This window comes from Grampus griseus (assembly GCF_964374135.1).
Source record: "Grampus griseus genome assembly, chromosome: 19".
Classification (NCBI taxonomy): Eukaryota; Metazoa; Chordata; class Mammalia; order Artiodactyla; family Delphinidae; genus Grampus; species Grampus griseus.
In genome coordinates, this window is record NC_139013.1 from 12,782,834 (window position 1) to 12,807,223 (window position 24,390).

Below are 24,390 nucleotides of genomic sequence, written 5' to 3' on the forward strand. Positions count from 1 at the left end.
TTTCCCAATTCCTCTGTGTCTTCTCACCCTCACGCAGATAATGGCACTTCTGATCGCTTCCTCTGGGCTAGGCACTGTTGCATGGAAGTGCTGTATTTACACACATGAACTCAAAGAGGTATTGTTATGCCTGTTTTACACACCAGGAAGCCCTGGCAGAGAGAGGCCAAGTTATCCTCCTTTAGTAAATGGCAGCAGCCTAATACCAGGGCCTTAAATTATGTTGAGAGTTTGTGCTCAGAGAAAACTCAAGATTGGAAAGGGGGAGATCTTTATTATGGTGGCGGGTTTCCTTGATGGAAAGCTGTCTCGAATGGCAGAAATGGGTCATCCCCAACTGATGGTCGGATGGGTCTCTAATAAAGGGATGTACCTTGAGAAAACGCTAAATGTGCAGAAATCACTCCCCTTATTGGCAAGTCTTTTATTGTCAAGGGGTTGCACTGAGTGATGCTCTCTTAAGATATGGAGAAGAAACTAATTTTTAAACTGGGTCTCGATGAGCTAGCTGGCTGCCCTGAGTGAAAACACGGGGGTAGAAATAAACCGTTGACACGGAGTGCAGTTATAATGGTGGAAAGTTCATTCTTGCAGGTTGCGACTGCAGGCTGCGGGCTTGTATTGAGGTGGGGAGATTCTGCTAGACACGCCGACTTGCTCGTCCGACAGAGCACGGGGGAATCCCTGGTGCGGCGCTTTCTGGGGCCGAGGGGCCTTCCCGGCCGGTCTCGTGAGCTGGGCGGCTGCGGGCGGCTCTGGCACGGTTGCAGCCTCCCTCTAGCCTGTGACTCACTCGCACGGGGCGAGGGAGGGGGGCTTCCTGGAAGCCGTGACGAGGAGGCTAGGCCTGGATGCCAGGGTTCCTCTCTGTAACCAGGGCTTCTGTCGCCTGTAAACAGACGCTCGAGGGCTACGGGAAAAGGGGGAAAGGGGAGGTGCCTGGCACCCGCCACCCGGCTGGGCTCCAAATCCCTGTGCGGCTAGTGGGACTAAGGCGGCGCTAAGACGAGAGGTGGGAGGCACCCTGGGGTCCCCGGTGTCCGGCTCGGCTCTGGCCGCGATCCTGGAGGAGGGATACCAGTTTCGATTCCCTGGAGACAGGGAGCATTTCCCATCCCTGAGTCAAGCAGACCCCCTCCCCTCTCCCAACTGCTGAGTCATCGGCCCGAGAGCCAGGACGCTTCGGACTGGGCGACTCTCGAAGAGGCTAGAGGGGGCTTTGCGCGATGAAGAACAGACCACCCCTGGAAACACTGACGGGGGCGGGGGTCCTAAGAGCCCGGGCCTCCGCCCCTCCTTGCTCAGATCTAGGAGTCCGGGTTTCCAAGCCACCTCCTCGTTCAGACCCAGGAGACCCGGCCCCCAGCCCCTTCCTTCACCAGACCCAGGAGTCCAGGCCCCCAGCTACCCTCGATCTCAAATGCAGGAGTCCGAGCCCCGAGGCCCCTCTCCCAACGGTTTAGGAGTCTGGCTCCCATCCCCCCCTCACCCCCCCCTCACCCCCCGCCCCTCCCATCCAGGCCTCAGGCGTCCCAGCCCAGGAGGAAGTTCAGGGCAGGGCTCCGCCCCGCTCCCCACGTAGCCAGCGGGAAAATCCGTGGCACCGGCTAAGGCCGGGAATCCCCTCTGGAATGACGGTGGGGAAGGGGACGGCCGGGGTCCCCCATGGGGCGCAAGGGGGCAGGTCTTGGGCGGGCAGACCGAGGGGGAAAGGGGCGGAAACCAGGGAAGCTAAAAATACGGCGAGCGCTTCCGGCCTAGGGGGAGGGGAACGTTGAGCAGTTTCCAGAAAAACAAGCGGGGACGGGAAACGCGGGGGTGTGAGAGCCGGCCAGAGTGCGCGGGCGAGCTGGGGACAGTGTACGCGCCGGCACGTGTGCCTTGTGCGCCCCAGGCGTGATTGACTGGACGGGAGCGGGTGCGGCCGACGCGGGCTGGCAGTGCGCGCGGCTGCGCGGGCCTTGCGGCGTGTGGACCGCGTGTGCGGTGTAGGTGCGAGGTGGGGCTGCCCTGGCGCGCCTGGATGTGCAATTGGGCAATTAGGTGTGGGACACAAGTGCGCCCACTTTCCTGTGTCAACGCTGTGTCCTTACAACCCACCTGGAACGTATGGCTGTGAGAATAAATGCGGGAAACCGCCTATGCCTGCGTGTTTCTGACCAGACTGTATTTACTCTCACCATCTATGGGGGAGGGAGTGTGTACTCAGCTGTAACTGTCTTTGAGGTGGCATCCGTGAGAACGTGTGACTTACATACCTCCCTGCACATCTGTGTGTAGCTCTGAAACACCTTGGGATCTGTAGTGACTGAGTGATTGTAACTCTTTGAGGGAGGCTGGCGAGAGTCGCTGTCTGTGTCCTCAGGTGTGATGAGGCTCTGTGAGCACACAGCTTGGGAGCTGAGGGTGTGTGGGAGCATGTGCGTGGCTGCAGGCAGCTGTGGCTGTGTGCAGGGCGCCTGCAGCTGACTGTGTGTGTGATCATCAGGTGTGTGAATAGTGTTCCTGTGTCTGTGTCCTCGGGGTGTAGCTGAAAACACCAGGAGGCCAGTGTCTGGAAGCAGTTCCTCTGTGGCTCAGTCACAGGGCAGTGAAACTGAACTTTGGTTCCTGACGTCTACAAGCGCACATGATGGGGAGGGCAGCTGGCCCACTCCTGCGGTTCACACAGGCCTCCGTGAGCAGAGCAGAGGAAAACACGCACGCACACTCGAACCTGAGAAGCATTATCTAAATCCAGCCTCCGCTGCTTTTGATAATGTTGAGCTGAGGGCAGGGCTGAGTCAGCCTGTGATGGGCAAAGTCTGAGATGGGGTAGGAGATAGCGGGTTAAGGGGTGGTTAGAGGGTTGTTTGTATCTTCACATAGTTGGATTGTTCCTTGAGTCTGTTTGTGGGACTGCTCCCAGGACGGAGACGCCAGGGACACCATGGTTGTAGGATGGTGGGTTATGCCATTCTCTGCTAGGGAAGAGGGGTGTCATGTGCGCCTGTGTTTTGCCATGGTCTGTTTTGCCCTGTGTGGCTGTGCATCTCATATGCATGCTTCCCTGGAGTGGGTGGTTGTGCACGAGGCTGTACAGTCTCCCTCTGGGTTTAATAATCCACTAAGAACCTTCACTAAGGTCCTCTCCTATCCCTGCCTCTTCACCGTGGCCCAGGCTTCCACATTATTCCTCAGGCAGGGCCTCTGCACTTACTGTTTCCTCTCCCTGGAATGTCCACAACTTATTCCCTTTCCTTCAAGTTCACTCCAATACTACCTTCTCAGTGAGGCCTTCATGACCTGGGTCAAGGACTTTAACAGGTTTAAAAATAACCTTGTCATCTATTTAACAAATAATAAATACATGTAACATCTATTTACAGATCACATTAATACACGTGAACCACTACCCGACCTAAACTCTCAAACTTTCATGTTTTCCAATAAAGTAACATAATTCTCCATATGCAAATCTTTTTTTTTTTTTTGCGGTACACGGGCCTCTCACTGTTGTGGCCTCTCCCGTCACGGAGCACGGGCTCTGGACGTGCAGGCCCAGTGGCCATGGCTCATGGGCCCAGCCGCTCCGCGGCATGTAGGATCTTCCCGGACCAGGGCACAAACCTGTGTCCCCTGCATCGGCGGGCGGACTCTCAACCACTGCGCCACCAGGGAAGCCCCCATATGCAAATCTTGTGTTACTTATTCCCAAATACTTTTCTTTTCCTCCTATTATCTCTCTCCACTTCTGATCTCACTTCTCTGCTTTATTTTCCTTCTTGGAATTTCTCATTACTTGACATACTGTGTTTTACTTTATCACACTTAACTGTCACTAAAATATCAGCTCCAGCAAGGCAGGGATCTTTGGTTCACACTGTATAGGGCTTGGCCCAAAATAGATGCTCGGCAAACATGTGTTGAATGAATTCCACTTTCGGGTGCACAATTTCCACCGTGTGGCTGTGTGAACTGTGCGTCCATCATCTCACTGCCCACCAGGTGTTTCCGCAGTCTCCCTGGGTATGGTTTTAAGCACTGCTGGGCCTCATGTCAGGGCTGCTGGGATGTCATGCCCCCATCTGTGTGTGATGTTGTGTTGATGCTGCCTCACAGGGCCAGCTGTACTTCATTCTGAGTGTGTGGGCCTGTGCACTGACACATCTCTACCAGTATGTGGTGTGTGCCCACAGGCTGGAAGCCACTGGGCTCTTCTGAGGAAAGTGTGCTGTACTCAGATAATTGCATCATGTTAGGTGGAAATATAACTTTGTTTTTGTATTTATTTGGACCTTACGTATGGTTAAGGAGATGTGTATGGGTGTCATATTGACAAGGACAAGGTTATGATGGTCAGTTTTATGTGTCAACTTGGCTAGGCTACAGTCCCCAGTTATTTAATCAAACTAGTCTAGATGATGCTGTGAACGTATTTTGTAGATGTGATTAAAGTCTATAATCAGTTGACTTTAAGTAGGTTATCCTAGAAGATCTGGGGAGTCACATGGCGGGGTGGGGGCTGATTCAGTCAGATAAATGGGCAGAGCTGTGGCTTCCTTTCAGAAGAAATTCTACCTATGGGCCGCAGCTTCAGCTAGTGTCCAAGAGTTCTGCTGCCCTGCCTGGAGCTTGGCCCTATGTGCCTGGCACTCCAAGGAAGGTCAGGGAGAAAGGGAAGGAACTTCTGGGATGTGTGTACACACACACACACACACAGACACACACACACAGACACACACACACACACACACACACACACACACACACACACACACACACACACACACACACACACACACACACACACACACACACACACACACACACACACTTGCAGGCTCTGGGTGAACTGCAGGTCTCCATGGTCCCGGGTTTTCCTCACAGATGTGCAGTCCAGGACAGGAGGCCTCTGGGCGGTGCCATGGGAACCAGGGTACAGAAGGTTTTGGGTGGGTCAGTCCCCCAACCAGGCTGAGTCACTTGAGCCTTTCACACCCACCAGCTGGGCCTGGGCTGGTAGCTCCGCCCTGTACTTGCCCAGGCCTGAAGGCCATGGGGAAGCCTGGTGGGGCACTCCCTCCCTGAAGCCCCCTCCCCAAGGTCTGCTTCCCGGAGCTGGGGCCCAGGCGCCTGTCTTCTTCCCCAGGACTGATGATTCACCCCTGCTGGGGCCTTTTCACTTCTCCTTTGGGGCTAAAAATACAGGGACCCAGGCATCCAACTGCGCCAGGCTTCACCGCAGATTGCACAACGCCCCTCGTTTGAGTGCTGCTGACGCAGACCCCGCGTACCGGGGGTGGCGGGCTGGGCTGCTCCCCGATCGGGCGTGCTGAGGTCAGGGCCTAGACCCCTCCACTTCCTCTTTCCTGGGTCAAACAGACTGGGGGTTGAGCTGACATGGGAGGCGCTGGGGATCCCTGGATGTGACTGTGGTCCCTGGAAATGAAGCTCCTTCTAGCCCCAGGTAAGCCAGGGGTTCTGGCTTCCATTCTGGCCCCCTGCACAGAGTCCCAGTTAGGAGCTGGGGGCAGAAGACAGCAAAGGGGCACTGGGAGAGAGATGGTCAGAGACAGGGAGATGGGGACAAAGAGATCGGATGACACAAGACGCTCAGAGGAACAGCTAGAAAAAGGAGCAGGACAGAGACCACCCCCAAACTGGGACAGAATCAAGGAAGGACTGAGGGAGAGGGACCCAGTCAGGGTTCCAGAGCCAGGCCAGGTTGGGGGAGAGCCCCTGGAAGAGGTCACCAACAGGCACAATCCAAAGTCCACCCTCAGCCAGGGAAGAGAGAAAGCAGCTCGCAGAGGCCAGGCCCCGCCCTGGGCGCTCCCTGCTGGCCTCTGCTGCCCCCTGCTGGCGCCAGCCGCAGTGCGCAGGCAGGAAAAAAGTCAGAGACACAGCTGCTTTGAGGCCACTCTTCATTCCCTCCTCCACTGCCAGCCCCGCTCCCAGCCCTGCCAGCTCACAGGGCGCCCCCCGGGCCCGTAGGCGGTGCAGGCGTCTTGCCTGTGACCTTGTTGGCGCAGTCCAGCAGGGCAGTGTGAATGTCCTTGGCACAGGCAATCTGGGCTTTGATGACCGCCAGGTACTGCGGATAGGGCAGGCTGTCAGGCTGGACGGCGTCGGGCTTGGTGGCTGTGGGCACCAGTGTTGGAGAGTGCTTGGCACTGTCGCAACTCTGTGACAGGCACTCATGGGCCAGGCGCTGTGGGCAGGCAGGCAAGGTGTGGCATCAGCCTTCACTCTGGGTACTGCCAACCCCACCCCAAGGGCCAGCCTGGGGTAGCCTTTTTAGCCTCTGGAATCCTGGGGTCTTGGGGTCAGAGCCTGGCCCTGCCACTCGCTGGGTGACCTCAGGCATGCGGCTGCTCCTCTCTGCGTCTGTTTCCTCCTTTGGAAAATGGGCTTAATAACTACTTCTACTATCTAATAAGGTGAGAATGGTGAGAGCAGCGTGCAAGAGACACAGGCACAGGTCCTGGCAAGTTAACTTAAGTGCTAGTTGATGAATGTCAACTACTATTGTTGTGACTGTCCTGACCCTAGGCTTGGCATTGGCACTAGCTTCTCTGGCGGCACCTGCTCCTCCTGGTTTTCCTCCTACTTCTCTGGCTGGTCCTTCTAGATGCTTTTTAATCTATCTAAGCCTTAAATGTGGTAATTCCCGTATCCCTTCTTCTCCTCTCATTCTCATGCCCTCTAGGGGTTGTCTCACTCACACACACTACTGTTCTGACCTCTGTACTGATGACACCACTTCTGTGCACCCAGCCTCCCCTAAAATTCCAGAGTTCCCATACTCTGCCCCCCAAATCACTCTCCTTCCTGGGTCCCTGTCTCAGGGACGGCCCTACCATTCCAACTAGAGCCCCGGGCCTCATCTTGGAGGCTCCTCCCCCAGCCCGTCAGTCCCATGGCCCTGTGCACAAAGCCTTCTGAGTATCTCTCCCACCTGCCCTTTCCCACTTCCTCAGGACCCTGCTCTGGTGGAACCTGGCCCTCCTGAATCCTGCCATGGGCTCCCAGCCTCCACTCTCAGCCCCTTGCACCCATCCCTCATGTGGCAGCCAGAGAGGCATATTCCTAAAAAAGCAAATGGGTCCATGTCCTTCCCTGCTTGAAACCCTCCATGGCTCCCCAGCACCCTCCAGGCTATATTCAAAATGCAACAAGCACCAACGCCTAGCACACCTCAGCCAGACTGAATTTCACGATGTTCCTAAAGGGAACTTAAAGCAGAAGCTGTTCCGTCTGGCTGGAATACCTTTCTGCCACTACGAGGCTCCTCAGACTGACTTTTCCTTCAAAGTCCAGTTCAAAATAATGATGACAATGAGGATACTACAGGAAACGTTTGCCATGTGTCCAGTACCAGGTTAAGTGCTTTATATGCAAGATCTTGCTGAGTCCTTCCCAAAAATCCATTTCCCAAAGGAGGAACCCAAGGCTCAGAGGTAGAGATTGGTGGTCCGTCTGACTCCAAAGGCTGTGCTCTGAGACACTTGCCCTCCTCTCAACTCCTGCCCTTCTTCCATTTTTGTTCCAGCCTCCGCTCAGATGTGCTCTCCACTAGTAGTCTACCCTGAGCCACTTCCTCCCTAAACCTGCCCTAGGCAGGGTCAGGTGCCTTCTCTGGACTTCCACAGCCCCCTGAGCTTCCCTCATTTTAATCCTGCCCCCTCTGCCTGTGCCTCCACGACTCCAGCCCTGAGCCTTCTGTCTATGCTTCCCCCTTCAGAGCCCTCCATGGCCTGAGCTTTTCCCATCAGAGCCCTGACTACTCTGAGCTGTCAGTGTTTGAGGATATATTTGTCACCCCACTGAACTGGAAGCTCTGTGAGGGCAAGGATTGGGCAATATTGTGCCCCCAGCATCAGTTGCAGCATCAGCACAGGTCTGGGCCGCAGGAGGTGCTCAGTGAGCGTGTGTCGACTGACTGAATGAAGGTTCCTGAAGCACCAGGAACTGAGGCAGGGTTGTGGTCACCCGGTGGCTAGGAGACCCCTTACCAGGCAGAGCTCTAGCTGGTCACAGAGTGCGTAGAACTCCTCCAGACACTTGTCAAAGCGCTGAATGGGTCCATCGCTGCTCTTCCTACAGTCCGGGAGAAGAAGGTGCGGAATGTATTTCCAATCTCTGGGACTAAGTGACTACCCAACCAAGTATCCATCAGAAAACCAGGTATAGGCCCAGGAGACCCGAGGCAGGGCCTAGGGGACAGTTAATAGAAGAAGGGGCAAAAAGGGCAAGGTCAGGCGCTAGGGAGCCAGGCTTGAAAATAAGAGAAAAGTGGGGTGGGTGTGGTGCAAGGGGGATGAGTTTCTAAGACTAGGATGGAGTTAGGACAGCCTGGAGAAAGAGGAGTACTCACTGTCCATTGTCAATGTTAGTGTTCTGAATCAAGTTCTGGGCTGCAACCTTCATCAAGGTCTAGTTTAAAGAAAAAAAAAAAAAGAGGTGCAGCAGATGGAGAAAGAGAAGAGGTGACACTTTTGGTAGATCTACACTCTTCCTTAAGATACACCCAATCTCAGGCCTCCTCTTCACTTGGCACTTACCCTCCTGTCACTCCAGAGTAACTCCAGCTTCCATTCCTCTATAGCAATAACCACCTGTATTTTCCCAGAGGCCCGCTCTCACCTGGGGTTCTCGCCAATACCCTCCCGGACGTACCTTAGAGTCCTCCCTCACCCACCAGTCACGGTCAGTCTCTGTACAGGCCAGTCCTTTCCTCAGGCTTTAACGACCAGAGCTAAGTTTCTCCTTTAAATTCTCTCCCCCTCGAATTCCAGTCAGTCTCAAGCTCATAATTCGCCCTGATCCCACCTCACACTGTCAATCCACAGAGCTTCGCTTTGGCCTCACGAAGAAGATCAAGTCTCATCCCTCTCCCCTGCCTAACGCTCCTTTTGCTCTCTCCCTGACTAAACAGTCCCTCCGCCCGCCACCGTGGTGTCAGAGAGCCAAATCTCCCGACCAATCACCTGCAGACTTTCCTTCAGCTGCGGGATGAGCATCTTATAGCGCTGCACAGGATCGAAGTCCTGTTGCTGTTGCTGCAAAAGCCCGCTCTGGGCAGGTCCCACAAGCTGTGTTGGTGGTTGTGGCTGCTGCTGGGGACCCGAGCCACCGGCCGAACCCGGACCTGACACACTAGCGGCAGAGGAAGCCGCGGAAGCCTGCTGCTGGGAGGCAGCCATCTTTCTCGCTTCGCGGGCGGGAAGTGCGTCAGAAGCGCGTCTTCCCGGTTTCTTTTTAGCGTCTTGGTCTCTAGGCCCCGTTTGCTGGTTAGCTCCGCCTCCCAGAGAATTTAACCAATGGGGGGAAAGAACCCACCCTCCAACTCGACTCTCAAATCCGACGTCTAGACTGAGATACCGATTCACCAATCACATTGCCTCGCTCCGCCCTTTGCCCAGACGCTCGCCAATCCGGGTGTGGTTCCAATCAGACTCTATTTCCCAGAAGGCGTCGCCGCCTGAGGCGACCTGCGGTCCTCAGAGCACTGGCGGCAGTTGGTGTTCTGGAGCTGTGAGTCAGTCCCTGGCGTTGTTTGCGGGTTTACCTGAGTACTACGTAGTACTCCAGTGTTGCTGGAACTCTTCTCACCAGCCCACCTCACTCCGACCCTATCCCTGAGGAGAGCGGTGTCCACCCGAGCCCTGCCTCGGACTGGGCGTGCGCCGAAGTCGGCACGCCTTTTACCGTGGCTTTTTGAGGCTCTTGTTAGGACTTATCTCGCGTCGTCGCCATGGCGCCCACTATCCAGACCCAGGCCCAGCGCGAGGATGGCCACAGGTAGGCAATACGGCGCCTGACTGTACTGTTTTTCTTTACGTTTGGGTAGGCATCGGCGAGGTGGGAGGGTCGAGCCCAGTTGTCAGCCTACAACCTCACCAGCACCCCCAGGTCAGCCCGTGACGTCACGGAGCGCTCACCCGCTCTCGGGGGCGGGTCTCAGAAGGCGTGTTGCCCCCCTCTTTCCCTGCCGTGGAGTTCTGGAATTAAGCTCTTGGGGACTTTACCCAGAAGGGATTGAGTTTTTATTCTTCCAGTCAAACGTTTGGAGACCCCTTTTCCCAAAAACAATTGAGCATGTGACTTTTATTAAAGTACTTGAACACATCTCCTTCAAAAGGGATTGAGCACTTGGCTTCATTCATTAAAGCCTTTAGGGACACTGAAAGGAATACGTGACACTCTCATTAGAGCACTTGGGACACCCCTTCCAAGAGGAATTAGCGTTTGTCACTCTCTCCTTCCCTTTTAAAAGCTTGGAAAAACCCCCTTTGCTCTCCTGTCAATCTCTTTCTTTCCATCTTTTGTCAGTGTCTCTCTTTTACCCACCAGGCCCAATTCTCACCGGACTCTGCCTGAGAGGTGAGCTCCACTGTGTTTTCTTAGGACGGGTGGGCCAATGGGGGTTGCGAACAGAGGTGGGGCATCAGGGGCTGGGTTTTGAGCCACTGTGTTCCCAGGTCTGGAGTGGTCTGCCGAGTCAAGTACTGCAACAGCCTCCCTGACATCCCCTTCGACCCCAAGTTCATCACCTATCCCTTCGACCAGAACAGGTGAGACTGCGCATGGGGGTTAGGGAAACGCCTCACTTAGAATCTGAGTTCCTTGAGGGCAAGGACTGCTCTTGTTGACTGTTCAGGCATACAACAGTAGCTAGCACATAATAGTAGGTGCCCCGTAAATATTTAAGTAAAGAAGCAGTGTCCAAGTCTCTTCGAGTGCTGCTCGCCTGCTGACTCCAACATGGGGGACATTTCGTTCTGAGTTCCTTCCTGGAGGAGCTTAGCCTCTGGGAAGCAGGGATGTGAGGGATAAGCCTGGAATTAGGCAACCATAATGGGCATGTTTCCCCACCCAGGTTCGTCCAGTACAAAGCGACTTCCTTGGAGAAACAGCACAAACATGATCTCCTGACTGAGCCAGACCTGGGAGTTACCATTGACCTCATCAACCCTGATACATACCGCATCGACCCCAATGGTGTGTTGGGAGACAGGGAGGGCCTCCCCTAGGCTAGTGAGGGCTGGCTGTGGTCCTCGGTCATAGTCCTTCTCTCACCTTGCTCTCTTCTAGTACTCCTAGATCCAGCTGATGAGAAGCTTTTGGAAGAGGAGATTCAGGCCCCTACCAGCTCCAAGAGGTGAGGGGGTGCTGAGTGGGGACTCAGGACTGGCTCTGATGGGAGGAAGGTAGTGGGGTCCTGAGGTGCCGATTCTCCTGCCCCAGATCCCAGCAGCATGCAAAGGTGGTGCCATGGATGCGGAAGACAGAGTACATCTCCACCGAGTTCAATCGTTATGGCATTTCCAATGAGAAGCCTGAGGTTAAGTAAGTTGTGGTGGGTAGGGAGAGAAGGTGGAGCATTCAGGTATATCCAGTGGCCTCTAAAGGCCTTTTTCTTCCTCCCTAGGATTGGGGTTTCTGTGAAGCAGCAGTTCACTGAGGAAGAAATATACAAAGACAGGGATAGCCAGATCACAGCTATTGAGAAGACTTTTGAGGATGCCCAGAAATCCGTAATTGAGGCACTGGGATGAGGGGGTGGGGGTGGGGCAGACAGAGGTGTGGTTCCAGAGCACTTTGTACTCCTTCTCACCCTGTTTTTGCCTCTGCCAGATCTCCCAGCATTACAGCAAGCCCCGAGTGACACCAGTGGAGGTCATGCCTGTCTTTCCAGATTTTAAGGTCAGATCCAGGGCAGGGGGCAGAGAGGGATAGCCTGCCATCTCTGCCTGTCCCAGTCTAACTCCAGTGCCCTCCATCTCCCAGATGTGGATCAACCCTTGCGCTCAGGTAATCTTTGATTCAGACCCTGCCCCCAAGGACACAAGTGGTGCAGCTGCATTGGAGATGATGTCTCAGGCCATGATCAGGTAAGTGGCCCTGCTGTCCACCTTGGCCTGCTTCTTATTGTCTCTTTCTCCTCACTCACTCTTAACTGCTCCTCCTCTTCCCCCAACCAGGGGCATGATGGATGAGGAAGGGAACCAATTTGTGGCTTACTTCCTGCCTGTGGAAGAAACACTGAAGAAACGAAAACGGGACCAGGAAGAGGAGATGGATTATGCACCAGATGACGTGTGCGTGGGTTGGGGTTAGGTTTTGGGTATTGAGAAGTGTCTCCTTTTCTCCCTCACAGGGAAGAAATGGGGCTGACCCTATCCCCTTTATCCTCAGGTACGACTACAAGATTGCTCGGGAGTACAACTGGAATGTGAAGAACAAGGCTAGCAAGGGCTACGAGGAGAACTACTTCTTCATCTTCCGAGAGGGTGATGGGGTTTACTACAATGAGTTGGAGACCAGGTACTCAGCACAGTCCTACCTCACTCAGATTAGCCTGGGCTTGTACTTCAGTACCCTGGGGTATGCAAGAGCCACCTTGGAGGTCATTTATACCTAAAGATTTGCCATGTGCATTTGTAAGAGCAGAAGCCTGTTCATGCATGTGGGCTGGACCTGGTTCTAACACAAGAACCCAGAAAAAATCTTTATAACACTGGAGATATTTAGAGCTTTTATGTAGAGTAGGACTACCAAGTTTACCGATACGAATAAGAGACTTCGTGTAAGAGTAAACATAGCTAAAGTACGGAGTAATACATAAAATTAGCATGAATGTTTTAAATGAAGCGCTAGATACCCAAGTTCAAAAAACATGACCCCCCAGACTTCCCTGATGGTTAAAAGTTTACTGCTGTGTTGGGACCCTTGGTGTAAGGTTGGGAAAGTGTGACCTGGAGTTTCTATTTAAAGGAGAGATCCAAATTCTGATCCCATTAAGGCAAAAAAATCTAAAAGGGGGCTTCCCTGGTGGCACAGTGGTTGAAAGTCCGCCTGCCGATGCAGGGGACATGGGTTCGTGCCCCAGTCCGGGAAGATCCCACATGCTGCGGAGCAGCTGGGCCCGTGAGCCATGGCCGCTGAGCCTGCGCATCCGGAGCCTGTGCTCCGCAATGGGAGAGGCCACAACAGTGAGAGGCCCGCATACTGCACACACACACACACACAAAATCTAAAAGGCACAGTGGGCTGCTGGGGGCTGGATGACCTGGAGCTCTTGGCAACCTCCAAGGGGCACTGTGACCCAGCACAGCAACCCATCTACCGCTATGCTTGGGGTGGGGGTGGGGGGTGGCAGCGAGGCAACAAAGGCCTGGGGTGGGGGTCACAGAATCTTATTTTCCAAAAGCCAGAAATCCAGATTATGTTCTTTTAAAGTGTTGGTATCTAGTTCACATTAAAGTCTCTTTCTTTATACGTTTATGTGTATGTGTACAGGGCATACATATACACAACACATAAAGTGTAGGGCAACCCAACTGCTATCCTGATGGCCGTCATGCCGCCCGTCCCTTACCCCCAAGTTTAGTCTCCTTTATTCAGTCTGTATTTATTCTGGTCTGCTCTAGGCTAAGCATAGATGAGTAAGGATGGTTAAGAACCATATTAGACCAGATTGCCCACGGGGGTCCTTAACTGAATCTCACACACCCCTCCCCCAACTCCACCACCGCAGGGTCCGCCTGAGTAAGCGCCGAGCCAAGGCTGGGGTTCAGTCGGGTACCAATGCCCTGCTTGTGGTCAAACACCGGGACATGAATGAGAAGGAACTAGAAGCCCAGGTAACAAGCACCACTGACCCTGGGCACCCATGGGGAGAGTGGTAGTTCGTGAGGAGTGGGGCAGCAACCAGATAGAACACCCTCCCCTTCCCCTCAACCCTGCTGTTTCCAGGAGGCACGGAAGGCCCAGCTGGAGAACCACGAACCCGAGGAGGAAGAAGAGGAGGAAATGGAGACGGAAGAGAAAGAAGCTGGGGGCTCAGGTAAAGCTGGACAGGTCAAACTCTGGGAGCCCTGGGAGGGTGGGGAACTGGGTCTTACTGTTTCTTGCTCCTTCACAGATGAGGAACGAGAGAAGGGCAGCAGCAGTGAGAAGGAAGGCAGCGAGGATGAGCGCTCAGGCAGTGAGAGTGAACGGGAGGAGGGTGACAGGGACGAGGCGAGTGACAAGAGTGGCAGCGGTGAGGATGAAAGCAGTGAGGATGAGGCCCGGGCTGCCAGGGACAAAGAGGAGATCTTCGGCAGTGATGCTGATTCGGAGGACGACGCTGACTCTGATGATGAGGACAGAGGACGGGCCCACGGCAGTGACAATGATTCAGACAGTGGCAGCGATGGGGGTGGCCAGCGGAGCCGGAGCGCCAGCCCCTTCCCCAGTGGCAGCGAGCATTCTGCTCAGGAGGATGGCAGTGAAGCCGCAGCTTCTGATTCCAGTGAAGCTGAAAGTGACAGTGACTGAGTCCCAGGGCCTTCAGGGCTGATGCGGATAGTTATTTCGTGCAGGAAGGCACTTTTCAAGTGGTCTCTTTGTGAGCCTTTTGCTTTGTTTCCCTCTCCTCCAAACCTCTGCTGTTAATAAAGCCAACTTCTCTTTACTTACCCTCCAGGCACCATGGTCTCATTCTCCTGCCCCCCACCCCCACCCCCGCACCCCTGGTGCTTAAGGCACAGAAGCAAAGGCCACAAAGGCAGGGCCACCAGGTTTTTCATGAAATGTAGCATAACAAAGGTCAGAATCCTTTTTGTTTGTTTGTTTGTTTTTTTTTTTCCAAAATAAGCCCAGACCATTAAACAAGTGAAACTCCAACAAATAAGTCTTCTCCAACAGCGAGAAAAACTGTACAGTTACTCAAAGCTGATTCTGCCGGTGGGGCTGGGAATAGAAGGGAGAGTGAAATCATGGTGGAGGGGCAGGGGCCGGGGAGGGTCGGGAGTGGATCAGGGTCCTGCCCATCAGAGTGGGGCCGCCTGCGTCCTGCACACTCTGCTGACAGGTGGGGGGAGGGGGGCAACTCTTGCCTCCCACTGTGTATGGGGGTGTCCCTCACCGCCTCCCAGGGCCAGGAAGACCCAGCTCACCCTTATGGGTAGTGAACAAGACAGGACTGGCTGGGAAGAGGTGAGGGTCTCTAAGAGGAACACCCTGCTGATTCCAAAACGAGGTGGCCCCTGTCCATCCCACTTCCCCGGGCTAGGAGAGGATTGGAGAAGCCCTGGGAGTTGGAGGGGAATGAGCAAAGGCACAGAAACATGGAGGGGCCGGGGTGGGGGACTTGCATAGGTTGATGAGTGTGCAAGAGGTACATAAATAAACCTGACACCCTACCCAGCCCGGCACTGGGAGAGGAGGTGGGGACCTAGAGCAGGTCCCCAGGGCCACCCCACCCCCTGGCTTCCTCCCTCTCCCTGGGCTCAGAGTTGAGGGAGGTCCAGACCAGGAGAGCAGAGGCAAGAAGGTCTGGGGAATGGGTGAGTGCAGGGAGGGTGGTGGTTTTAAAATTTTTTTTTTTTGGTTTTTTTTTTTTCCCAACATTTTGTATCTTTAATAACATACACAATGGTTACCAGCCATATTCATAACAAAAGTTATTCATAAAATGTATCTAAAAATAACATTTTTTCCTTTTCGGTGTGAAAAGCTTGAGAATGTCCCAATGGGGGGGGGCCGGTTGAGGGGGACAAGGGGTTGGAATAAAGGACCCTGGCTTCCCTACAGCCTGAACCCCCAAATCCCCTCCCTCCACCTGGGCCCCAGCACAACCCCTCAGGAGGAACAGGGATCAGAGGGTCTGTATGACTCTGGGACTGGGACGAATCTCTGGCTTATGATATAGTGTTCCACTTAAGTGAGGTCATGACAGAATGGGGGGTGGGGGTGGGATAAGGGTGAAAGAAAAGGGGATGGGGGTGGGGAAAGAAACCAAAAACCATCCCCTTTCCCTTATTCCTTACCCCCAAGTCTTTCAGCAACCAGACCTGGGAGTGGAGAAGGATTTGTTTCGGTGGGGGAAGGAGACGTTAAGGCAACAGACTTCCTGACCTCACTGGCTGCCCTGGCTCCCAGCCTTCAACCTCTGCATCTGGGGAGCCAGGGCTGGGGGCAAGTGGGGAAGGGCTAGAGGGGTCTGGAGGAGAGGGCTCTGCCCTCTCCCCTCGTAAAATTCAGGCTCCCCCTGCCACTTTCTTGGCTCAGAGAGAGGCCTGGGGGTTCTAAAAACGAGAGGGAATGATCAGAGAGAAAAACCGTTAAGAACTATATAAATATGTATCTTAAATAGGCCTAAGAAATTAATTGCAGAGAACCTCTGATAAACAGGGCAAAAGGAGGTGAGGGAGAAGAGAGTGGCTCCTGTCCTTGGGGAATGATGGGAATGGGGAAGGAGAAGAAGGCGGCAAGGAGGTGAGGGGCGGGGGGAGGGAGAGAGAGAGACAGAGAGCGCGCCAAGACAGACACGCTCCTCACCCGCCTTTATCTCCTCAGCTCCTCTCAAATAACGTTCAGGAGAGCAGATTATCTACCTCACTCATCTCTCCCCAAATGTCAGATGGTTCTGAGCAGGCCCCACAAGATAGTGGGTCAGTGAGTCTCTGGGGGAGACTGTTTCCTTGGGAGGGGCAGGTGGCCGGCAGTCTGGAGGAGGCAGGGGTGGGACGGGGCCAGGTGGGGGATGAAGGAGGGAAGGAGGGGGCAGGCAGGCTGGCCAGTCCCTGCCCCCTTTATCCTGGCTGCCCCCTACCTCCCTGGGCCTCAGCAGAGATCCCTCGACGGGCCTGGGAGTGAGCAAGGCGTGTGCCAATGTTAAACAAAAGTTAAAAGGGTGAGAGAGTAGAAAAATATTAGAATGTATAGCTGAGCCAGCCCACCCTCTCGCTGTCGCGGAGAAGCCCGTTGGGGGTTGGCCCCCGCCCGCCGCCCGGGGAGCCTATGGGTGCGCTGGGCTGTGGGTCCCGTCAGATGGTGGAGGTTTTGTCTGTCCCATCTGTGGTAAGAAAGGGAGGAAGGGAGGAAGGTCAGGAGCTGGCGGGAGGCCCAAGAAAAGGTGCTCAGGTAGCCTGTCATCCCAGTCGGGCCCTCCCTGGAGTCCGGCCTCCCCTGGGGACCCCTCAGGATGACTCTGAGTTGCTCAGTTCAGAGGTGGAGACGCTGGTGGGTAGGTGGGAGCTGGGTCAGGGAAAGAGGAAATGCTCACCACCCAAGGCGTGTTCTGTCATGCTCAGACACAGAGACTCCAGAGTGGGATTGATCTCCAGGTCAGGCCCAGGGACCGGGCAGTCTGGGTGGGAGACAGGAGAATGGAAGCAGTAAGAACTGGACTGGGGTGAAAGGTAGAGTCATGAAGACAAAGGCTGGCATGAGGCAGAGGCTGAGGGGGACGAGAGGGAAAGGGAGGAAGGGAAAGTAAAGGCAAGAGACAGAGACACAGAGAATGTAAGACATGCACACACTTGGATGGAAGGCATGACTGGGCAGAGTTGAAGGACAGACAGGCCTGGGAGTGCCACTAAGCAGGCAGAGGTGATGATGGCAAGGGCAGAGGCTTGGCAACACAGAGAAAGGCTGACAGGAAGTAATGTAAAGCTGGGGGAGCTGCTTGGAGGCCACGACTATTTTGGACACACTACACGTTCCCTTGGGCACAGTGAGGGCATCTGCCCTGAGCACTGGGCAGCCCCGTGCTCCCTGACTGATGACTTGCTCTGTACTTGGTGCGGAAGCTTAATTAGAGCCGTTCCCTCCCACCTGGACTTGCTCCTCTGTCAGGACGCTGTTGGGGAAGGCCTAGCAGGCACGGCAAATCTGGACAGCAGCCATGGGGGCTGGTCTTCATAGTCTCTCAAAGGGCCTCCTGTTCTGGAACCTGGGCAAGAGCCCACCAGGTCCCTGGGCAGACCTGACACCACCCACTGCTTAAAACCCTTCCTGGGCTCCTCACTGCTTCTAGAGGAACTCTAAGCTTTCTACCTAGGTTTAGAAGACCCTGCTCTTTCGCGCTCCAGCCTCACCTCTCACGACCTCCCCTCTGAACCCATGAGCCATGTCAGACCATCTAACTGTCTCTCCTTAATAAAAAAAATTTTTGACCTTGGGCAAATCACCTGAGACTCAGATTCATGACTAATAAGATGAAAATAATATCAGTGCCTTCACATGTGCAGTTGGGAGGATTTCATTCAACAGTGCAGAAAAGCTGTCTGACACAGTCTAGCACACGGCATACTGGTGAAAAGAACTGTTCTCAGTTTTTACTCCTGTAATTCATCCACCCAGTCATTTAATATCATTTACAGATGCCTACCATGTGCCAAGCCCTGTGCTAGGATGAATGGGACAAATGGGGTCTCCTGCCTCCCACAGATGGCAGTTCGCATAATCTCATAAAGAATCCCTACCGATTTGGCTATTTGTGACATGAAGAGTTTAGGGTTACAGGCAAATCTAAGCTCTCTCTAGAGGCAGCCCTTTCCAAACCAGCCTTATCTGCTTCTGCAGCCTCAGTGCCCAGCAGCAGGCCTGGCATAGGGAATCACCCCTGACTTACTGAGCAAGGCAGGGCTAGCGCTTCTCTAACCTCCCTTTTGCCCACTTTGCCCTCATTCTAATCTCCCATCTCTAGGCTGATCTGTGAGCAGAGGGGAAGACAGACCTTCCACCCTTTAGTGTAGAACCCATTCCAAGAGCTGAAGTCTACTGGTTCCTGCTTGGTCAACTGGCTCCTGAAAGAATGCCAGTGGACTGATAGGCAGGACTCCCTTCTATAGACACCTGGCTGCTGTGACTGTCTCATCCCCTCCACCCTTCCAAACTGAGTACTTAATGATTCTCGAAGAAGATGGGGACAGAGACCAGTATGAACAGTAAGATTATGACACAGGGAGGGAGAGAGATAGAGATTGGGGGGGGTGGGAATGAGGAGTGAGAGAAGATGACAGGGAGGGGGAGAAAGACAGAAAGACAGAGAGACAGAACTCATGCAAGGGATAGTGTGTACAAGACCCAGAAGAGAAAAGACAGGCCAGCTAAGCGTGCTGTTGAGGCCGAGTCGTAAGGGTGGGCACTGTACCTGGAGGGAACATGAGAATGGCCTGGGGGGACGAGTGGACCGGGAGCGAGTGGGTCCGTTGCACAGAGCTGCGGCTCTGGCTGGGCATGCTGTTGCTGCCTCCAGGGTTGGCGAACCACAGGTTCTGCATGTGGCATGGGAGAGAGAAAGCAGTGGGTGAGCGGGGAAGAGGCCCAGACCCAGAAGTGGTGGAGCTGGCAGAGTCGTCCCCTCCCCTCTACGCTGGGCCCAGACACAGAGATATGGACACATATCTCAGGCACCACCACCCCAACCCCAGAAGTGCCAGGTCCTTTGCTTCCAGCTGGCTCACCTGTCGGCCCTGGCCCCCAAGGCTGGGGCTGGTGAGGGCATGTCGAGGGGAGATGCCCCCAATGCCCGAGGGGCTCAGAAGGCCCATTCTGCCAGGCGGAAGGGCCCGGGGAGGCATTGGGAACTGCCGCTGGGTCCGCCGGGCCACCCCCATCCCCACAGAGCCAGCTATGGGGAGTGAGTTGGAGCCGAATGCCCAGCTGTGAGAGAGCAGAAGGCAGGGTGTCAGTTTAGGTGGATGGGGCCCATCTGTTCACCTCTTCCTCACCGCCCCCGCCCCCCGGCAGCCCCCATGGGTAGACAGAACACAGATCTGCTCTGAGCAGGGATTCCCTGTCCAAGGCCCTGCTCTGTACATTGTCTCCTCCTGCCCCAAGGGTACTCCCAGGATGGAGACGGGGAGTGTACGAAGGTTTCCTCAAGTCCACTCAAAGTAGTTCTCCTAACTTCAATTCTCAAGCACAATATTTCTGCTGTTTGTTTGGAGTGAGAAGGGACTTCAGAGTCCTCTGCACACAGGTGAGGAGAACAAGGGACAGGCAAGGGGCCAGCTATGGGGACATGTGCTGGTCTTGCCAGCTCAGCACTCTATTCTAATGGAAAATCAGGGACCACCTGATTTTCTTATGGCAAAGTCCTCACTGGGTGACTTACATAAAGACACCCAGTTACTGAATGAGTACAACAGGATTCCCAGCCCAGAATGCAATCACCCCTCTAGGCACTACCTGTCAACCAACGAGGGCCTAGGGAGGGAAGTCCCTGTGCCCTGGCCGCCCGCCTACCCTTTCTGCTGCCGGTAGTTCTGCATCTCTAGTGCGGCTTTGCGCGGGAAGGTCCGGAGGAGCTTCAGCACTTGCTGTTTCCAGGACAGCAGCCGTTTCTTCTGCGTTTCCGTGAAAGCCTAGAATTAGGGGGGTGAAAGGGGTGTGTGTGCTTCTTTCACATTTGCCTTCCATCCATTTGCTCAAATATTTATCAACTGCCTGTGCTGGTCAAAGCTGGGACACAGAGGTGACCTGTGCTCACGGAGCTTACAGTTTAGTTGGGGAGAAGATACACACGCATTCATAAGTGATAAATGCTGTGAGGGAGAAGCACAGGAGGCACAAGAAACCTGATGTTATGAGGGGCTGGTCAAGGCATCCCTGAGATACAGACGTATCAACTGAGATCTGAGGGGCCAGCAGACGGGAGGGGGACTTACTCCCCAGAGGATTATGTACTAAGGCTCTAAGAATGAGTGCTCAGGGGCATCCACTGAACCCAACACTGGGAAGGATGAGGGCTGGAGAGGTGGGCACGTGCCAGTCAGGCAGGGCCCTATTGGTTATATAAGGAATGTTGGTCCTGAGAGTGATGGGGCAGCCTTTCCCTTCTTGGGACCCCTAGAGAAGGCCTCACCTCATGAGTCAGGCACTTTTCGATGAGCTGGAGGTAACTGGTGATGTTCTCCTCGTCTGGTCGGGACACCAGCAGCTGGGTGCACACTTGGGGACATGGGAGAGGGCAGGAGGTTAGCTACCAGCATGCCCTCTGCCATGTTCCAGCTTCCCTGGCCCAGCTGGGTGGCACAGAAGGTGGGTCAGGAAACTCATGCTGGATGAGTACTAGCTATGTGCCAAGCACTGTACCTGGCTTATCACGAGGATATATAAAGTGCCCAGCATAGTGCCTGGCATAAAGCAGATGTGAAGTAAATGATACCTTTTCTCCTTTTTAAGTCTTACAACAGTCTCATCAATGTAGGCATTTTTAGCCTGAGGCTCAGAGAGGTTGAGTCACTTGTCCCAGGCCACTCAGCTAAAAGAACTTAGACCTGGGACTTCCCTGGTGGTGCAGTAGTTAAGAACCCGCCTGCCAATGCAGGGGACACGGGTTCGAGCCCTGGTCCGGGAAAATCCCACAGGCCACGGAGCAACTAAGCCCGTGAGCCACAACTACCGAGCCTGCGCTCTAGAGCCCACGCGCCACAACTACTGGAGCCCGCGCACCTAGAGCCCGTGCTCTGCAACAAGAGAAGCCACTGTAACGAGAAGCCCGCACACTGAAATGGAAGAGTAGCCACCGCTCGCCACAACTAGAGAAAGCCTGTGCGCAGCAATGAAGACCCAATGCAGCCAAAAGTAAATAAATAAATAAATTTATATATATAAAAAAGAAAACAAACTTATTAAAAAAAAAGAAACAACTTAAACCCAAGTGTAAAGTTGCCTACACTGTGCTGCCTTAGGAAAAGGCGAGCCCATTAAGAGCTTCACCATACCCATCCTGTGGACTTCAGTCCCCTCTGAAAGAACCAACGGATTCGCCTTATCTGTTCACTCCTTACTGTATGCAGTTTCCACTGACACAACGTCCCATCTTCTGCTCAGGCTGGAGACACTTTGAGGGTAAGGGCTGTCTCCCACCATCAGCCTGGATGCACCTGAGGGCAGGGGCCCTGTCATCTCAGTCTTAGCCACTCTCTGTAGTGCTCTAAACCCCAGAGTGCTTTGAAAAGTTTTGCTTCCATCATTTAAACTGGATTTGACCTTTGATGCCTGGGTTCACTTGGCACCCTGCCCCAGAATTTCCTGCTGGGCCCTGGGTGGTCTCACCTTTGCCCATCACCCGTGTAAACTGACTGGGGATGTCTCCATCAGCGACGGGAGCCGGGGCTGGCTCACTGCCATCAGTGGGAGCTGGAGCTGGTGGAGGGGGGTAGCCCTCTGCAGCTGGAGGGTCCTTGGCCTCACTGCCCTTGTCTGTGCCAGGGTGAGCCAGGGGAGGCTCCGCACCTGGCAGCGGCGGCTCCCCCCGGCCCCCGTCCTTGGCAGTAGAGGTGGTGGCGGTGGCGGCAGCCACAGTGGCCTGAAGGACACTGTAGGCCTTGATGGGGGTGATGATGATCTGCTGCAGCTCCTGCAGAGCGTTTCGCAGATTCCCGCCTTCCAGCACATCCTGAGTGGGGAAGACACAGCCTGGGTCACATGCCAACCCCCAGAGCTACGTAGAATGACTATACATGTGGGGTCAAACAGTCCTTGCAGAGAGCTGGTGGGACCCTGGGTTCCAGCACACAGAGAAGGCAGGTAAGGGCACTGCCAGAGCATACACACACACACACACATGCACAAACACACACATTTGTACATACACAGTCCCTGTTCCCCCCTCAAGGTAGAGTCCCACGGAGCTTAGAAGGTGGGGCCTCAGGGTCCCACCGAGGATGGAACCAGATTCAGACCCAGAGATCTGGACTAAGACACCGAAGGGGGCAAAAACCAGAAGGTAAGTGGCAGGGAAAGGGAAAAAGGGATGCAAATCAAGGCAGATGTGTAAGGAGAGTGAGCGGATAAGAAACAACCAACTGGAAAGAGAGATCATGCACACAGGGGAGACATTCTGCTCTATCAGAAAGAGCTGCTAGAAATGGAAAAGTGAAATGGAAGAGAGGGGCTGAGTCAACAAACAAGATTCTGGAGACACAGGCCAGGACAGACAGGGAGGAGAGCCTCTTAGCTTAGCCACAGCAAGTGAACCCTGTGATCCGACCTGCACTTGGTCCTTGGACCCTGGTTCCCTAGGGCTGGGGAGGTCCCGAGGTGGGGGCCACATGGGCAACAAGGCTGACCCAGAGACTTCAGCCACTAGCACCACTGGGTAGCCAGTTGGCCTTGGATGGGGATAGCAGGTCCTCACCTTCTCCAGGGATTTGAGGACACTCTGCCTCTCGCGCAGCTTCTGGATGCTCAGGGCTATCTTGTGGCGGGCACCTTTGGTGACATTCTGCGGTAGGGCAGAAGGGGAGAGGAAGCTGGAAATGGGAGGCTGAGGTACTGAAGGTGCCCCAACAAGGCCCAAAGAGGCAGAGGAGGCTTGGGCTGCAAGGGTAATGTCAAAATGGTACTGCCCCCAACCCCGCCCCGATGGTCCCCTCGGCTTTACCTGAGACTCCAAGTGCTGCTCAGTCAGTGTCATCATCTCCTCATAGCTCATCTGTGAGAAGAGGGCTGCGTACTTGTGCAAGCGGAGGCTCTTAAGCCACGAGGGCACATCTGTGGAAAAGAAGGGAGCGCCTAAGATCAGGAATCTGGCCCTGGTGACAGATGTGGGGAAGGACCAGGCATAAATCATAGGCAGCCTTAAAAGCTGTAGAAAATTGGAAGGAGGTAGGGAGAAGCCAAGGGTCCATAAGCTACCTTCTTCTGTCCAGCCAGACCCTTCCAGGTGGCCTTCCCTGGTCAGAACACCCGATCCTCCTGAGTTGCTGGGTTGGATGTGTACTAGGATGACCTCTGATGTCTTTAAAAGTATTCCTGGAACCTCTATTCCATCAGTTACCTCTGTGTCCTGGCTTTCTTGTCAGACTGGTGTGCCTGAGGGCAGGGGCTTTTCCCCCATCAGACTGGGACCTGTGGGGGTCCCTCTGCCCAGTCTTAAGCCCTAAGGGCAGGGCCTGTCCACTCTCCTCAGACCTGTCCCCTTCTCGGGGATGGAGTGGGGGAGAGGAAGAATTGGGTGGGGAGGGACAGGACAGGTGGGGTGGCAGCTACAAGCTCTCTTCTGTCCTTGTAAGTTCTGCGGAAGCCTCTTGAGGAGGGTCCTAGTGTTACTCTCCCACATTGTACCTTTCATGCCACTGCCGTCCTCCTGAAAAGTGTTCCGGCTGGAGCCCTGCTCCTCCGTCTGCTCGCTGCCAGAGGAGGCCACGCTGCTCTGGGGCGAGAGGGGTGCGTGGTCGGGCGTGTTGAAAGCAGCCCGGGCCCCAAGCTCCTCTGGACTCGGCCACTCACCAGGGGCCTGGGGGCTCGTGGGGATGAGCGACATGGAGCGCTTCAGCGGGCTGGGGTGGATTTGGCAGGGGAGACCTGGCCAGAGGGGGAGAGAGGCAAGAGGTCAGGCTTGGGGATCTGACCACAGGAGACCGTGTCCCCCTGGTCAGTGCCATGGACGGCAGCTCAGCCCTGGAATTCAACAAGAGGAAGGGACCCTGGGGTCTGAGGGGAACCACCTACCAGGTACTGCTGGTTCCCTCACTCCTCCACCCCCCAATCCATCAGCAAGCTCTCAGCCACTTCTCTGAACCGCTCCACTTCCTCTGCTAGCACCCTGGGCCAAGTCACTGGCGTCCCTAGCTGGAATTACTGTCACAACCTCCTCACCGGTTTCTTGCCTTCATC

At 54.7% G+C, this 24,390-nt stretch overlaps 3 protein-coding genes across 5 annotated transcripts in view; 1 reads left to right on the forward strand and 2 right to left on the reverse strand.

Moving 5' to 3' along the window:
* Nucleotides 1-5,889: 5,889 nt before the first annotated feature.
* On the reverse strand, nt 5,890-9,236 carry MED29 (mediator complex subunit 29). Its single transcript, XM_082677500.1, has 4 exons — nt 8,973-9,236; nt 8,360-8,418; nt 7,998-8,082; nt 5,890-6,193 (listed from the first exon to the last, which is right to left on the reverse strand). Exons 1-4 carry the CDS (start codon nt 9,186-9,188, stop codon nt 5,951-5,953), a joined length of 603 nt encoding a protein of 200 aa, XP_082533626.1. The 5' UTR covers nt 9,189-9,236; the 3' UTR covers nt 5,890-5,950.
* A 249-nt stretch (nt 9,237-9,485) lies between these two features.
* PAF1 (PAF1 homolog, Paf1/RNA polymerase II complex component) lies at nt 9,486-14,446 on the forward strand. The gene is made up of 14 exons (XM_082677752.1): nt 9,486-9,786; nt 10,339-10,368; nt 10,467-10,559; nt 10,865-10,986; nt 11,080-11,146; nt 11,233-11,334; nt 11,417-11,522; nt 11,623-11,691; nt 11,776-11,879; nt 11,970-12,086; nt 12,184-12,312; nt 13,526-13,631; nt 13,744-13,834; nt 13,913-14,446. The coding sequence occupies exons 1-14, from the start codon at nt 9,740-9,742 to the stop codon at nt 14,308-14,310; spliced, it is 1,581 nt and encodes a 526-aa protein (XP_082533878.1). The 5' UTR covers nt 9,486-9,739; the 3' UTR covers nt 14,311-14,446.
* Nucleotides 14,447-14,576: 130 nt separating this feature from the next.
* The window catches only part of SAMD4B (sterile alpha motif domain containing 4B), a 37,291-nt gene continuing 27,477 nt past the window's right edge, over nt 14,577-24,390 (reverse strand). For 2 of the 3 annotated variants that reach the window (XM_082676857.1, XM_082676858.1), the window contains 10 exons: nt 23,839-24,078; nt 23,156-23,265; nt 22,910-22,996; nt 21,826-22,168; nt 20,630-20,715; nt 20,011-20,129; nt 19,227-19,425; nt 18,914-19,037; nt 17,042-17,125; nt 14,577-14,724 (listed from right to left, as the gene is read on the reverse strand). In XM_082676857.1, the coding sequence (XP_082532983.1) occupies nt 14,639-14,724; nt 17,042-17,125; nt 18,914-19,037; nt 19,227-19,425; nt 20,011-20,129; nt 20,630-20,715; nt 21,826-22,168; nt 22,910-22,996; nt 23,156-23,265; nt 23,839-24,078 (1,478 nt within the window). In that variant the 3' untranslated portion in view covers nt 14,577-14,638. Of the gene's footprint in view, nt 16,832-17,041; nt 17,126-18,913; nt 19,038-19,226; nt 19,426-20,010; nt 20,130-20,629; nt 20,716-21,825; nt 22,169-22,909; nt 22,997-23,155; nt 23,266-23,838; nt 24,079-24,390 lie in introns of all 3 variants that reach the window. The other variant, XM_082676859.1, reaches the window with a different exon arrangement.

Coding starts and splice junctions, on each gene's coding strand:
- PAF1 (XM_082677752.1), top strand. CDS start 9,740: ATGGCGCCCACTATCCAGACCCAGGCCCAGCGCGAGGATGGCCACAG. Junction 11,880..11,969: donor ATGTCTCAGGCCATGATCAG/GTAAGTGGCCCT, acceptor TCCCCCAACCAG/GGGCATGATGGATGAGGAAG. Junction 13,835..13,912: donor GAAAGAAGCTGGGGGCTCAG/GTAAAGCTGGAC, acceptor GCTCCTTCACAG/ATGAGGAACGAGAGAAGGGC.
- MED29 (XM_082677500.1), bottom strand. CDS start 9,188: ATGGCTGCCTCCCAGCAGCAGGCTTCCGCGGCTTCCTCTGCCGCTAGT. Junction 8,083..8,359: donor ACTAACATTGACAATGGACA/GTGAGTACTCCT, acceptor CCCGGACTGTAG/GAAGAGCAGCGATGGACCCA. Junction 6,194..7,997: donor ACCAGCTAGAGCTCTGCCTG/GTAAGGGGTCTC, acceptor GCCTGCCCACAG/CGCCTGGCCCATGAGTGCCT.